The 15,574-nt window shown below is 43.1% G+C and overlaps 2 protein-coding genes across 4 annotated transcripts in view; one reads left to right on the top strand and one right to left on the bottom strand.

The window, feature by feature from the left end:
- The window catches only part of SUDS3 (SIN3A corepressor complex component SDS3), a 37,074-nt gene extending 22,811 nt beyond the window's left edge, over positions 1-14,263 (bottom strand). For both annotated transcript variants that reach the window (XM_090062354.1, XM_090062355.1), the window contains exons 1-6: positions 14,095-14,263; positions 12,314-12,383; positions 10,530-10,585; positions 9,794-9,865; positions 8,064-8,083; positions 6,653-6,809 (exon numbers count right to left, since the gene is read on the bottom strand). In XM_090062354.1, the coding sequence (XP_089918480.1) occupies positions 6,653-6,809; positions 8,064-8,083; positions 9,794-9,865; positions 10,530-10,585; positions 12,314-12,383; positions 14,095-14,260 (541 nt within the window). In that variant the 5' untranslated portion in view covers positions 14,261-14,263. The remainder of the gene's footprint in view (positions 1-6,652; positions 6,810-8,063; positions 8,084-9,793; positions 9,866-10,529; positions 10,586-12,313; positions 12,384-14,094) is intronic.
- Positions 14,264-14,302: 39 nt separating this feature from the next.
- Positions 14,303-15,574, top strand: part of TAOK3 (TAO kinase 3) — a 153,864-nt gene continuing 152,592 nt past the window's right edge. The window contains exons 1-2 of one of the 2 annotated variants that reach the window (XM_090062348.1): positions 14,303-14,435; positions 15,032-15,178. The gene's annotated coding sequence lies outside the window, so the exon portion shown is untranslated. Of the gene's footprint in view, positions 14,436-14,515; positions 14,729-15,031; positions 15,179-15,574 lie in introns of those variants that run through there. The other variant, XM_090062347.1, reaches the window with a different exon arrangement.

Genomic DNA, 15,574 nt, shown 5'->3' with positions numbered 1-15,574 from the left:
AGAGGCCACAGACATGATGTGTAGACAATTTTAAAGCACATTTTACTAAGCTATTTATTTCCTTATGAGTAGGCCTCCTTTCAGTATAACCCTGAGCTATTCTTATAGATAACTTTCCCCCCAAAATTTTAAGATGCAAGTTAACCCATCCCCTTTTCCAGTTAAAATTTGGGAGATCCTCAGATAAAAGGAATCTAACAATACTGAGTTTGAGTTAAGTTTTGGCTAGGCACTGTGGGCTGAAATGCATGTCAACTCACCTAACAAAGCTAACAAATTCAAACAAAACAATACCGATGCCTAAATTTTATTCAAAAAATAGTTCCATTCAGTTAGACTTCATAAGATGCATACTACAAATGTATGGTTTGAACAACTGTGCTTCCAGGTCCATGAAGCAATGAAAATCCAAAAGACAGCGTTAACATAAAATGCACCCTCTTCCCCCCCAAGCTTTAAAAAAATAAATAAATAAAAATAAAAATTAATCAAGCTATAGATGCATGGTTCTCAACCTTTTTGATCTGAGGCATACCTGAACAGACTTGCGGTACCCTTCACAAACATGCTAGCTCTTAGTTTTCACTTCTTTGTTTTGTTTTTTTTGAGCACAGAAAAATAATAAAGCAATTTTTCTTTTACAAAGAACTCAGAAAGACCACAACTATGGATCTCTATTTGAAACCTCTGAATTCATCTTGTGAATAATGTTCACAAACCTAACAGGTCTAATAGTGTAGCACTCCATGGCAGCCTTGAAATGATCTCAAGGTACCAAGGTGGAGAACAACTACTTTTGATTATGAGTACTTTTTCTTAGTCAAGAAAGCTAAGAATTTCACTTAAATCTGTCTTATCTTCTGGACTTGAAGCTGGCAAGTGCCTTTATTCTTTTCCAACTACTGCACAGCTAATTTTTGCCCCCACATTTTGCAAACAGCAACCTAACTGCCCCATATCCCAGACACAATTTAACAAGTAAACATAAAATTAAAAAAAAACTTTAAAAATAATTAACAACCACAAAAAATAAGAAAAAAATTGATAACATCTTGAAAATTATTTAAGTTTGCCGCCTTTACCATGCATTGTAGGAAGTTCATCTTCATCCCAACTTACTACTTTGAAGTAATTATAAGCACGAAGCTATAAATATTTTCCTTCTGTAGGTGGTCTAATTTTATGCTCATCAGATTTAGAACCTACACTGAAAACTAACTTCAGATCAATGACTCCTCTTTATAAAAACAAAGAAAAGCAACCCCCCTCCCCCCACTCAACAAACTACTGCAAATTCAGATGGCTTTGGAGCCAAAATGACATGGAGATGTTTTGGTAGATCACATGCAATGAAACCATGAGATTTAGAGAAAGCTTATCTGGAATAATAACCCAATTAAATGCATTCCTGGCATTTTTACAAGGAATTCACCAGTTAATATTGAGACAGTTGAGAGATAGTAGAGTTTTATTTATTATTTGTATCATAAGGCTTGGGAGCCAACCAAACCCAAAAACCACAATTAAAAAAGACCCCAGCTGAGAGAACAGTCTACTTTGTTTTATACATAATGATCTGTTCAGGGATCCAGTTAACTACATACAGGCATACCTTGTTTTATTGCGCTTCGCTTTATTGTGCTTCGCAGATATTGCGTTTTTTACTCCTGGTGAAGATGCTGTGAACATTGTTGAAATGACAACAAAGGATTTAGAATATTACATAAACTTAGTTGATGAAGCAGCGGCAGGGTTTGAGAGGATTGACTCCAATTTTGAAAGAAGTTCTACTGTGGGTAAAATGCTATCAAACAGCATCGCATGCTACAGAGAAATCTTTCGTGAAAGGAAGAGTCAATCTATGCGGCAAACTTCATCGTTGTTTTATTTTAAGAAATTGTCACAGCCACCCCAACCGTCAGCAGCCATCAACATCGAGGCAAGACCCTCCACCAGTAAAAAGATTACGACTCACTGAAGGCTCAGATGATGGTTAGCATTTTTAGCAATAAAGCATTTTTTAATTAAGGTATGTACATTGTTTTTTTAGACACAATGCTATTGCACACTTAATAGACTACAGTATAGTGTAAACATAACTTTTATATGCACTGGGAAACCAAAAAATTTGTGTGACTTGCTTTATTGCGATATTCACTTTATCGCGGTGGTCTGGAACCGAACCTGCAATATCTCCGAGGTGTGCCCGTACTGGAATTGGATCATTTCCATATCCCCACCCCCAACAAATGATGTATATGTTTTATGAGTAAATATCCCCAATCTTACCAAAACTGCATGTTTTCATTAATTTACTCACTTTTTCTTCAGATTTCTGTCTCACCTACATTCTGGATATTATATTGTTCTAGTGTTCTTTCCAAATGAAATCTTAATTATACGTGTTTGTCAGCCTAAGTAGCTCGTTGAATTAATATTCTAGTCTATGTAATGCCTCTCAGCACGGAATGCAGGTACCTCATTTCAGATTAACTTATTCACTGTAACTGGTATCCATAACTAAATAACGTTCCTTTAAACTTAAGTCCAAAGTAGCTCTTATTAAAGTAATATTGGCTATGGGAATTTGTTTAATACATTGTTTTTCTAATGAAATGCATGAAACTCTGGACCCATGACGTAACTGACATCACAATGCACAAGTTAAATAAGATTTCCTCCTCCCTTGGAATGAACAGGGGCAAGATGGCCCAATGTCACACACAAAATTTTGCAAAATAGGAAACAAGCTGAGCAATCTCAAAAGGCAACATAAGAGCAAACCAGTTTTTTCAAGCTTCTGTTTTAAGTCATTCTATCACACTATAGATTAACAGAAAGCTGATTCTTCCACTGAAAGCAGGCTGCAGTAGCCATGCCAACACACTCACCTATCGTTTTGCAGACTACTATGACTCAAACCTTGCAATCTCTATTCTTAAAGACATGTATCCTTAAACCAACAAGACAGATGGATGGGTAAGCACTTTTCAGGCCAAAAGAGATCAAGAGTAGACCTTTAACTAAATCACATTAACAGTAACTTGTAACTTCAGGTAATCCGTGTTAAAACTTGGTTAAGCTCAATGCTTCCTGCATCAGTAAATTTGCTTCCACAAGACTGAGCCTACCTATGAGAAGCGCATGTCAGAAAATACAAGCTGTGTCCATGTGTGGCAATACCTTTTTGGAACCCTTATCAAGATTTTAGGTAGGGGTAAACCAATAAAGATTTTTTGAGCTGATACTTATGGCCATTATTGACCAGCCATATCAGTTGATACCAATTCCACTGTTGATATGTAGCCTGGGAAATTGAAGAACAGCATTTGGCCAGTAAGTCTTTTGGGGAAAAGGGGCGTAGGGGGGTGTGGATTGAGACTCCATGGTGAGGGAGGGAGTGGGAGTGGGGCAGGTGCTACTCAGTGAGAGTGGGGCAAGGGCGTGGGATGGAGTCAATTGCCAACAATGTCAATTTTCGTTTTATCATTGCTGATATGATATGCACCTCTATGGTGCAACTCTAATTTTGGGGTAATATTTCAATTCAGGACAAGGTGTTCATGAGGCCAGGATTAGACTAAGCAGGCTGTACAAAGTCATCAACATTCCTAAATCTATCTACATGCATTTCACATCTTAATTCTTTCTGTGTTACTGAAATATTAAGTCTCTATAACTTGTGCAAAAATTAAGAAGTGAAAATATAAAAGGCATCATTAGACAGATCTCAGCAACACAGCTAATGCTGTCTGTCCATAAGGTGCGGGAGTTGCTCTGTATTAAAAAAAACCTTTAGTTCAATATCACAGCAGCACCATCTGTGAAGTAAGTTAATTATCCTTCTACCTGCCTTTATTGTGTCAGTTATTGCCTTGGCTATGCTTGCTGCACCTAGGATACCAACTGGCTCCATGAAAGAAATGAGTCCACTTACTGCTGATTTCCCAGAGCCTGGACACAAATGCATTTCTCCTAATCTATTTTATCTCCTTTAAATTGCATTTTTTCAACCTTTATTGTTTGCCTCTATTCAGCTTTTTTAACATCTGTTCCTGAAGAACTCTAAAGGCAAGTTAAACCCTGGCATCATTGATTAGGTCAATAGTGTGGCACATATCAACAGTTTTACTGCCAAACAGTAAGTGCTGAAGAAATCCTTTTTCCTGAAGATGGTGGTAGTCATGGAATGACACTTCACACCAACCTAATGGAAAAACAGGAACATCTCGTGTGGTTGTTAAAAGAATACAGTGACTAGGATAGCTGAAATACATCAGTTCCAATTGCTACCACAGTACAGGAAAATGAGAGGGAAGCCATGCTATACACGATCAGTTAACTACATTTAGTAGATCTGCACCAATACATCGATCCATATCGTATCAGCACCGATAAAAGGAAAACTGACATTATCAGTGATCGGATTGTTTTGCCTAATGTGGCCAATAATATCATCCATAAATGCTGTGTGCACGTGAGCAGCCACAACATGCACGCAGCGAGAAGTGCAGCACCTGCCTGGTAAGTCCACTGGAGGAAAGGGGCATGGGGGAAGGATGGGACAGGACAGATCGAGGCCCATGTGGTGAGGGAGGGAGTGTGCCAGGGGCAGGCGCTGTACAGCCAGGGTGGGGTGGGGTGGTGGGAGGCAAGTGGGGCATGTGCCCCCCAGATCTGTGCACATGGCAAGGGTGGGCTGCCATTGTAAGCTAGGGGCTGGGGCTGCTCCGGCCTCTTCTCAGCAGCTGCACTCGGGCCAGGCAGGGCAGAACAGGCAGTGGCAGAGGATCTACACGGGAGCTAGAGGCACCCCAAAATTCACTGTAGCTCTAGCCCCCTCCTCCCCATAGCCCTGCCTTCCAGTGCTGCCACCACCTGGCCCGCCCCACCCAACCCAAGTGCAGCCTTGGGAAGAGGCTGGAGCAGCACTGGCCCTGAGCACACACCAGCAGCTTGCCCTTGCCTTTTGCATAGATCCGGGGGGGCCCATGCTCCCCTGGGGGTGCACAGTGGCAGAACCTGTTCCCCCGCTCCTCCTGGACAAGCTGCCAGCTCCATCCTATGCCCTGCCCCACTCTGGCTAGGCAGCACCTGCCCCAGCCTCACTCCCTCCCTCACCACAGGGGCCTCAATCTGCCCCCCACCATGCTCCTTCCTCCCAACCCTCAACAGACTAACCAGGAGGATGCTGCTCTCCAAGCTGCTATGCTGCATACTGACAATTGTATCAACATCAGCCGACATGGCTAGTCAATAATTGGCTATCGGTATCGGCCCAAAAAATCTTTATCAGTGCACCTCTAACATTTAGAGAAAATAACCATTATGCATCTTATTTAGTACATTCTAACATGCAAAAAAATCACTGTTTTAAGACATACTTACAACAGTGAAGAGCCAACTGCAGGGACTTTACTTGCTTTACTGCTGCTTGTGGCATGTGAGTGCTATTGAAATAAGTATTCAAGTAAGGAAACTGTGGTCTGCATACCTATACTGTACACAATTAACAGATAGTCTGTCAGATCAGACAACTTGCAAATAATTTGCACTGTATGCTAATGGTTAAAATAAAAGAGCATCTCTTCAGAGTATAATGGATAAAGTAGCACATCTAAGGCAAAAGAAAGAATTCCTGGGAGATATAACATAGGTAAGCATATTTTAGTTTAAAAGGAAAGAAAACATTATTGCCCCGAGCCGTTTTTTTTTTAAACTGTATCCTGCTGCCTTTTGCACACAGGCTGAAAAAGTCATGATTCTTCTCTATACGTTCTGATCTCTGATTATTGCTTAAGTCCTGCTACTGAAATAAAAGTTTCACATGCTTCTTTCAGAGAGGACAGGAAAGAATTTTGACCAGGCAACTATAAAAATGGCACAGCCTCACTACAAAACCACCACCACTTCTCATCCCTGGTACAGAAATGGACATGGATGGCACACAGTGCCCTAGTCACACTTGTAATAATTTCTGTACCATTTCACCCACTAAAATGGTGAAAGCCATTAAAAAAAAACAAAACTCTCCTATGATGTTCCCAAATGATTTTTAATCAAGTAATCCCTAGACTTCTACCCAAATAGCTTCTTTAGATGAAGTTACAAGGTGACTATGCCATGAAATAACACAACAGCACTAGCAGGAACACATGGCACAGCTCTGGAACATGTTCCAGAACCAATTCTTTGAGCTTCTGATAAAGAAGTTTAAGACCATAGATGTAATGTTCAAGAGTGCCTACAAAATCCCTTAAAATTAAGCCATATAACCCAATTAGTTTAAAAATACAAAACTAAAAACGTTAAGAATTGTAGTGACTGATCAAAGACCACAAAACAAAAATTAAGTTTCCTGGAAAGCATTTAGGTCTTCATTTTTGAAGGAAAAAAGAAACTATTAGAACACAGTATCTTATTTTTTATTCCTTCACTGATGCCTTCTTAATTTACATGTTGGCCCTGCTGGCCCAGTCCAAGGACCTTTACTCTGAAATACTTTGCTCACTAAAAAGCCAAGAATTAGCGTTCCAAAAACAAACATGTAGAGAACTTAAAAACCCACATTCTGCCTACCCATAGTGTACTGGCTTCTCTGCATTTTCTTTAAGTCAGTTTCAAAGTAGAATGACAGATTCTTATTTTTTACCTCCAGTTAGCTCCATGGTTAGCTTTTCATTCTCAATCATCTTCTTTTTCTCTTCTAACTCAGCAATCAGATTTTCCTTCAGCTCAATTTTCTTATCTTCAAACTCTTTCACAGCAGCCTTCTTCTCCTTGATATAGTTTCTCTCTACCTGCTCTGTCTAAGGCAAGCCAACAAGAAAACAGTAATGGGTAAGAAACAAAAGCAACAACATCAAAAGGTATATTGTAGCTGAAAAGGGGGTTGATGCTAACAAAAGATGTTTGATTGACTGCTATATCCCAGAGTATGGATACGTTACATTTTTAAGTGTGCCAACATTTAAATGATGAAATGAAAATATGTAAAACTAAGCAGAGAGCTCAGTGTGATCAGTGTTAAAAACAATTTTCATTTATGCTTCCTAATATCTCAAAGCTCTAACCAACTATCCTCAAAACAGGAATAGTTATCAATTAAGAAAAAAAGTTTTTTGGTAGTCACACGTAAGCTTAAGGGACTATTTATGGTTGTTTTGTGGTTCAGTCTTAAAATTAAAAAAAATAGTGTTCAGCAACTACTTCAAAGTAACGTTAAAGAGAAGTTTATAGGTGAGATATAGTACAGTATCCAATTTTAAATGATGGAAAATAGGGGTGTGCAAAGTGTGCACTATTCAATTCGGATTTGGCCCGAATCGGGGACAGTGATTTGATTTGTTGATTTGGATCACTGTCCCCAATTCAATTTGGTCGAACCTGAATCTGAAGATTCAATGCCAATTCAGAGAATCAGAGATTTGGACATAGACACAGCTTTAAAAGTTTTTTCTGCATACCTCTAGGTAGCAGGCAGTTTGTGAATGCTGGGATGCTGGGGCACATGGAGTGTCCCACAGAAGCATGGGGGACTCCCCAGCATGCTCAGCAGCAGACCCGGAAGTGGACCAGAAGAACTTTCAGTTCACTTTTGGGTCCGCCAGGGAGCGTGCTGGAGGGCGGGCTGCAGCTCCCCAGCTTGGGCATGGGAGGCACCAGTCACCAGCAGACCGGGAAATGGACTGAAAGTGCTTCTGGTTCACTTTCAGGTCTGCTGCTGAACGTGCTGGGAAGCCCCCCCGTGATTCTGTGGGATACTCCATGTGCCCCAGTATCTCAGCATTCACAAACTGCCTGCTACCTAGAGGTATGTAAAAAAAACATTTAAAGCTGTATCTATGTCTGAATCTTTCTGAATTGATTTGGAGGGTTCCGATTCGATTTGGAGAGATTAAAGGGTCCTCTGACTCTATTTGGATTTAGAGATTCAGCCACCAAATTGGGCCGAATGGAATCAGGGACTGAAGCGTCACACATCCCTAATGGAAAATGCTACATAGCTCTCTCAAAAAGGACTACCATTCCTATTTTCGAGATAAATGATAAAAAATACTTACTTCCAGTTGAAGGAAAAGTTCTGCAAGATAAAAAAAAAAAAACAATCCAAAGGTCTAATTAGTGTCACTTTACTATCCTTTAAAGATACACGATGACTCTCTTTAGTAATTCTAAATGATTCAATACAGCAAAGGTGGAGAGGTAAACAATGTACATACTTATGCCATTCAGGCACATTTTACACTTCTACAATGTCAATTTCTGCGTAACTGTGGGATACGCAAAGTTTCTGTAAAACATTAATGCAGGCTGGAACTTTCTGTAAGTTTTCAGAAGAAAAATGGCAGCAAACTTCATAGAGTAGTAACCAATTTATGATTTGCTTCTGTTTAATCCAAGTGCAATGCTCAGTTCTGAATAAACTTGAGAAAGGGCCAACTGCTAAAGTCAGTCTGCACCAGATCTGACTTTTTAAAAGAAAGCTTACAGGATGCAGCTGATACTGCTAGAAATACAATCCGTGAAGGACCATAGATTAAAAAATTTCACTGGGCCTAGCTGCTGCTTCCTCAAGTTTATTTCTGCAGCAACACAATACTTTTCCCCTACTTCAGTGGGTGGGACAGACCTTTGAATTCATATGACTCTAAATCCACTATCTGTCTTTCCACCAAACTTCCAAATCCATGAGCAGCTCCTCGTGAGAAAAGCAAAGGTTGCTGCAACTCCAGGAGCTGCAGCAATTTATGTGACCGTTGCTAAATTCTAGCATTGCAAGCCATATAATGTGGCTCTGAGCTCTAAATCTGGCCCACAGAGGGCAGATGAGATGTGCATCACTGCTGCATACTAGTGGTGCTTGATCTTTTGGCCCCGCAGACCAGATGAGTGGCATGGGGCTGGTCAGCAGGGCAGATCAGGCCTTCCCACCTAGCCCCGTGTGCCAGTGTTAGGTCCTGTACTGCCCCACACTGCACACCCAATCCAGTGCAAAAGGGCAATGTTAATCTGGCCCATGGGGCTCCCCACAGGTCTGGAAATTTGAGAGCAGACCAGCAGTGACACCATTCCCATGCCACCAAGTTTTTGGACCTGTGGAGAAAGCCACTGGCCAGAAAAAACAGTGCCAGGGCTGTATCTGGCCAGTGGGCCAAGGGTTGAGCACCCCTGGTGTATACTAATGAAGATGTGTTATAGCACATCCCAAAGACATAACTCGGTTCATACATCAGAACAAGGTAAGCACATTGCCTACAAATGGAACAGTCCTACTCCCAAGAAAAGTCAGTAATAACATTCCTACTGACTTCAGCTGACCAGGACTGGGCTCTGTATAAAGGATGCACCTCCAGCATTTTTATTCTAGACTGCGACAATAAATGTAAAAGCAGCAAACTTGAGCTCTTAATCGGGCCTTATTTCACATCCTCTGCGTACCAATGTTTCTGATATTGTCACGGGATAGTATCTCAAAAAACAGACAAAGTTCTGAACAGAACACAAGTCAAATACATTTTGGAAAACATTCCAATAGCATCAAACCTGCATTTTATGCAATCTATTCTAGAAGATAAGTTTATATGTATTTGGATGCCACATGAATGACTACTTCTGAACATATTTTTGTATGCCAAAGATGACAATGGGACAATTATAACTAGCCTTATTTGCCTGAGGGCTTTGGCAATGGTATAATGGAAGCCTCTGCAATGAATCAGTACATCTGTAACCATAATGCCATAAAGGTTCTTTGGATGCTTTTTTTTAAAAACAATGAAATCCAACTCACCTGCATTCCTGATCCTTTCCTTGTACTGTTGGTCCAGTTTTTTCATTCTTTTCTGATATTCTTGTAAAGTACCTGATTGAAATTAGTCACCAAATTCTATTAGGACCTTATTTGTTCTACTATTTAGAGATCCCAGACTATTTGAAATGCCAGATACAGTTATATGGGGAAGACTAAATAAGAGTCTGCTCACCTGCTTCTGCAAAACCAACCAGAACAGAAACATATTACACTTCGCTGGAATGGGTAGTATTTGGTGGAAGAGAGAAGGCAGAGGAGCAGAGAAAGACAAAGTGGTTGAATTATTCCCACTAGTGCACATGCCTAACTGAGGGGCATCATGCAGTATGCCAAGGACAGCCTAAAAATACTGCCCTGAAATGGCACCGCATTGCCAAAGGCCAACACTAAGGAAAAAAAGAAGTAAAAAGAAAGCTGGACTATAACAGTGAAAAACAAATGTGGCTAAGACGACCAACTTGTTTAGTGGTAACTGTTTTAAGGGACATTCTCCTAGATGGACTACAAAGCTTTACATTTATATAGCTCTCCCCAAATCAGAAGAATACAACACTTCTTACCCTTCCCATTCCACATTCAATTGCAAGCAAACTAGTAGTTGAAAAAATATTAAAGAAAACTTGTCTCACAAATTCTGAAGGATGGCTGTAAGCTCTTATTCTAAGATGCACTTTAAAGTAAAGCACCTGCTATTATTTCAGAAAAAACTCCTTACCTTCCTGTAACTGCTGTAATTGCCTCTTAAGTGATGCCAGTTTGTCCTGATACATCCTGTAACAAAAGGGCAGCATTATATAAACAGTAGAACAAACAATGACTGTTCATTTCACCACCTATTCAGGTAAATATTAGGGGTGTGCAAAGCAGGCCTCATTCAATTTGGATTAAGCCCGACTTGGGGGACAGTGATTTGACGCGCTGATTCAGATCACTGTCCCAATTCAATTTGGCTGAATCTGAAGATTCGATGCTGATTCGGAAAATCAGCAACTCAATCATAGATGCAGCTTTAAATGTTTTTTCTATATACTTCGAGGTACCAGGCACAGCTCGTGAACACTGAGATTGCAGGGCGGATGGAGCATCTCACAGGAGCATACACAAGGATTTATACGTGGTGCAGCATGGTAACTGCTAATGCAAGAAGCAAGCTGCTTTACTATGAACCATTGGCAACAGAACACCAAGCCAAGCCTAGGAATTCTGGTAATAGACTTTATTTCATTAAATGCATTTGCAGCATTCTCCAGTGTTTAAAGCAGGATGGGAAGAATAGATCCGTGTTAATTCACAGAGTTGCAAGGCAGGAGGTCAAAGTTTATTTTGCCTCAATTGTATCTTGTCTTCCATGTATACTGATGGTGGGCTTACTTTAAAGTTGCAGCCTATGCAAGATAGGGACACATTCACATCCTAAAAATAGGGAACTGAGCCATGAAGATTGAGGCATCCCCAAGGCTAAGAGGGCATAATAAGTCTGTTGTATTGGTCTTGATGTCTGTAGATCAGGGGTAGGCAAGATGCAGCCTGCCAGACCATTCTACCCACCCTGCGGGGCCCCTAAAACATTTAGAAAATTAATATTTATCTGCCCTTGGCTGCCTGTCATGTGGCCCTCAATGGCTTGCCAAAACTCAGTTAGTGGCCCTCTGCCCGAAATAACTGCCCACCCCTGCTGCAGATCAACACACACTGGAGTAAAAAATACACAGAAAACATAATCTAGACTATTGATTTGTACCAGGAGCAACCATTTGGGTTTATCATAGAACTAAAGGGGCAGTGCAGGTTTTAAATGAGAACAGTAAGTTCTGTTGCAAAACAATGCTTATGGAAAGCCTTTTACGTGATGAGAACAGAACAGATATTTACTAGGGCTGTGTGAAGCTTCAGTCGCCGATTTGATCTGGCAGAGATTCAGCCCAGTTCAGTGGCCGAATTTCCTAATCGAATCAGAAGATCCTTTAACCTCTCTGAATTGAATTGGAACCCTCCAAATCGAAATCAGAGAGATTCAATGATTTGGACATAGACACAGCTTTAAATGTTTATTCTACATGTCTCAAGGTACCAGGCAGCTCACAAATGCTGAGATGGTGGGGCGGATGGAGCATTGCACAGAAGCATGGGGGATGGGGCCAGCGTGCTCGGCAGTGGACAGAAAATGCTTCCGGTCCACTTCCGGGTCCGCTGCCAAGCACACGGGGGACCCATTCATGTCTGGAGCAGAAATAAATGGCTCCAGTGAAGTCACATCTACACCTTTCTATCCAGGAGAACAGTAGCAAACACTGAAGTTGTTGGAACATGGATGCAACAGCTAAGTAGTGTGTGCATGTGGACAGAGGGAACCTTTAATAAGTCCAATATAACTAAGTAGCCCTGATATGTTAGGAACTATTCAGACAGAAATAACCTGCCCCTGGCTTTTTTAGTGAGTTAAAAAACTTGAAGTAAGATGCCACTAAACTTTGTTGGGGGGTGGGGGGGAATACTTACTGTTCTTTCATTTCTACATAATCCTCTTCATCGTGTTTTGCCAGGTCAGTTTCGCTAGCATCCTCAGTATCTGAATCAAGTGTAAAAAGATTTGATATCATTAAAAACACAGCATTAAATCATTTTAAAGAAACAGGTCATTTTTATCTAGTTGCATTTATTTCTAATCAATGCTAGGGCAGCCTAAAAGGTGAATTCTAACACACTCATCTTCAGACCATTGCAAGCTGCTATCCATGTTTTCCTACACATAGCTGTCCTGTTTGCTAAAACAAGTATTCAGAATAAAGCTTAATAGTATAGAAAATGAAATCAGCTGACACAAAAGATCTCGTCCCTTTGTTTCTTGAATAAATCTAGCAAATTATAATAAATTAGAAAATCCTCATACTATCCATGAAAGCTAGTCATAACATGAGGGATGTGTTGTAGACTTTCTTACATTTTTATCCCTGCCACAGTCTCTCTGCTACAACAAACCCCAGCTCCTTTACAAGTCTCAGGACCCCTCCAAACTTTACCTGAACCCCAGAACAAAAAAATAATAGAACTAAATTCTGTTATGTTTTACAACAGAGACAAGACTTCCACTAAGGGTGCTAAGTAATGCTACTGGGAATTATTCAGCTTAGTATTTATAAGCATACACCTCACAGAAGTCCTTCAGCATCTACATGTAACAGAGACTAGTATTAATGCTTAGTGCCATCTCACTCAATCTCTCTGACAGTGTAATTTGCCACTGTACTACTTTACTATGTTCCCTCACTTCACTCCTCTGTTCTTCCCCTCTTCTCACTACCTAAGGACTTCCCCCTCTGTTATTACCACCCCTCTCTCCACTGAAAACCAGCCCAAACTCCACCCCCATATCCCTCCTGTTTCTCCTGTGACAGTTTTACACCAATTTCCCCTCCACCCTGTTGTGGAAATAACACAGTGATTCTCAACCCGGCTGTTGCAAGGATGCTATGAAGTCCTTTCAAGGCTGCCATGAGGTATGTGCAACATTACCACTCAGGTGCGCAAACCCCAACCCACCATTCATAAAACAAACCCAGAGATGTGAAATAGAAATCCACAGCGTCAAAACTATTTGGCCTGGCTGCCGCCCCAGTTCTTTGCAATGGGGGAAAATACTGGGGGTTTATTCTGTAGCCAAAAAGTGGGGTTCCTAAAGTCTGATGGGGGGGCAGGAGGGCTTGAGTCTAGAGCAGCAGTTTTCAACTTCTGTACCAAGACTGATTTGTAAATATTGATGGCCAGTCCCAACCCAGTGCCCCTCACGCCCAACCTGCTGCCCCCCCCCACCCCCAGAGCAAGGGGGGACCGCAGAGGAAATGCCACAGTTCCCACATTTTTCTCCACAGTTCCCACATTTTTCTCCTTTAAAGGAAAATCCATTTATAAAGTTTGTTTTCAATTCTCTCTTATATTCTTGTGACCCATTTTGGGGTCAAGACCCATGGGTTGAGAAACCCTGATCTTGAGGTTAAGATCCAAGGCAGTGACCCTCCCGGCTCCTCCTACCCCACAGCTGGTCCAAACCAGGTCCCAGGTGGGGATGAAGGGTAGTGTCAGCTCACAAAACCTCGTGCTTTTAGACATGCGCACTTAACGCCGTAAAAACACATGCGTATGTACGTGACACACACACGTGCATGAGCATGTATTACACGTACAACCATTACACTACACACACTCCGCCCCACCCCAACTAGCGAGGAAGGTGCGAGTCTCCCCCTGCTCCACCCAGGCTCCCGGGCGCGGGCCCCGCCCACCCTCGTCAGAGTCCCGGGCGCGGGCGCTGCGCTCGCCGTCCTCCTCGTCGGCGCTCTCCAGCTCCTCCTCCTCGTAGTACTCGGGGCCGGGCGGCAGGGCGTTGGGGGGCGTCCCGGGCGGCGCGGGGGCCGGCGGCGCGGCAGACACCAGCCCAGCCGCGCTCATCGCGACGGGAGGCGGCCGCGGGCCGCTGCACCCGCTCCCTCCTCCCGCCGCCTCAGCCGGGCGAGGCCCTCCGCGAGCGACTTCCGGGACGCGCGGGCTGCCTCCTCTCCGCCTGACCCGGAAACTTGCGCAGGCTAATACGCGGGACACCTCACACCAGCCGGGCTGCGTGGAGGTCAGCACGGAGTCATCAGGACCCCCGGGGGGCGGAGCCTGGTGCTGATGGCAGCGCTTGCGCAGTGCTGTACTGACTTGGGTTGTTCCAAGTGGAGTCCAGGGCTGCTCTCGCGGCCCCCTCCTGGCACGAAGTGGGCTGTGCCGACCTCCCCCCCCCCCCTCGGGTGGGATGTGGACTTGCCTGATAGCAGAGGCAGGCCCCGCCCCCCTCCAGGGTCCGGGTTCGCGGCGGCTGCTTGGTGCTGTGCTCGCCTGGGCGGGCAGTGTCCTCATAAGGTCCCTAGAAGCCAGGCAGGTGCTGGCTGTACCCGCGCGGCTCGCCCCGGGCCGTCCTGTCCCCTTCGTGCTAAGCGCCCAGCTGATTGCCAGCAGAGGGTGCTTAGGAGCTGCTCGCGATCCCCCCTTTGCCTCCTGCAGGCCCGGCTGTTCGTCCCCGGGATCTCCATTTCAGGAGGGTCCTGGGATCTGCAGAGCCGCATTAACCTGACTTGATCTGGGGCCCCAGAGGACTGTGATGTACATGTGTGCAGGTGTGTGACAGCTGTGTCATGCCCCAGCCAGCCCATATGATGATCTGCTTCTGTTTGTCATCAGGTGCCCGGGGGAAGGATGTTGAAGTGATGAGGACTGAAGCACAACGGCGCCTCTGCTCTTATTCATTCTGAAGAACTCGCTTTTTCCTTTTCCTGTGTCCCCAACAAGATGTCACTGATAGTTGTGGTATCACATCCCCCAACTGAGGTAACTGCTTCACACCCATGGATAGCAGCTTCTGTGCCAGGAGTGGGTTTACTCCCTCCAAAGCCATAAGCGCCTTTCAGAGATGAGATCCTTTTCAATCTTGTAATGTTCAAATGCTCTCCCCAGGATGTGTTCCTGGAGCCATACAGATAAACTCTTTGACTTGTATGTTGGTAATTATAGGCTTGGAGAGGCTATTTGAGGCCTTAAACCCAAGCACGAGAATGCTAAAATCTGGATTTATGGTGAAGTGTCTGGGCGCATCTACATGTTTATTAATGCACTGTAATTACATTAAGTTTAGTACCTGTTATGACAGGTACTAAATGCATCATAATCGTTGCTACCATGCATTAGCGCAGATGCACTTTTTTTTTCTGACGCTACTGTGCATTA

Source organism: Crocodylus siamensis, chromosome 9 (genome assembly GCF_052110815.1).
Source record: "Crocodylus siamensis isolate JL-2025a chromosome 9, ASM5211081v1, whole genome shotgun sequence".
Lineage (NCBI taxonomy): Eukaryota > Metazoa > Chordata > Crocodylia > Crocodylidae > Crocodylus > Crocodylus siamensis.
Note: the sequence above shows the minus strand (reverse complement) of the source record. Positions and strands in the feature narration are given on the sequence as shown.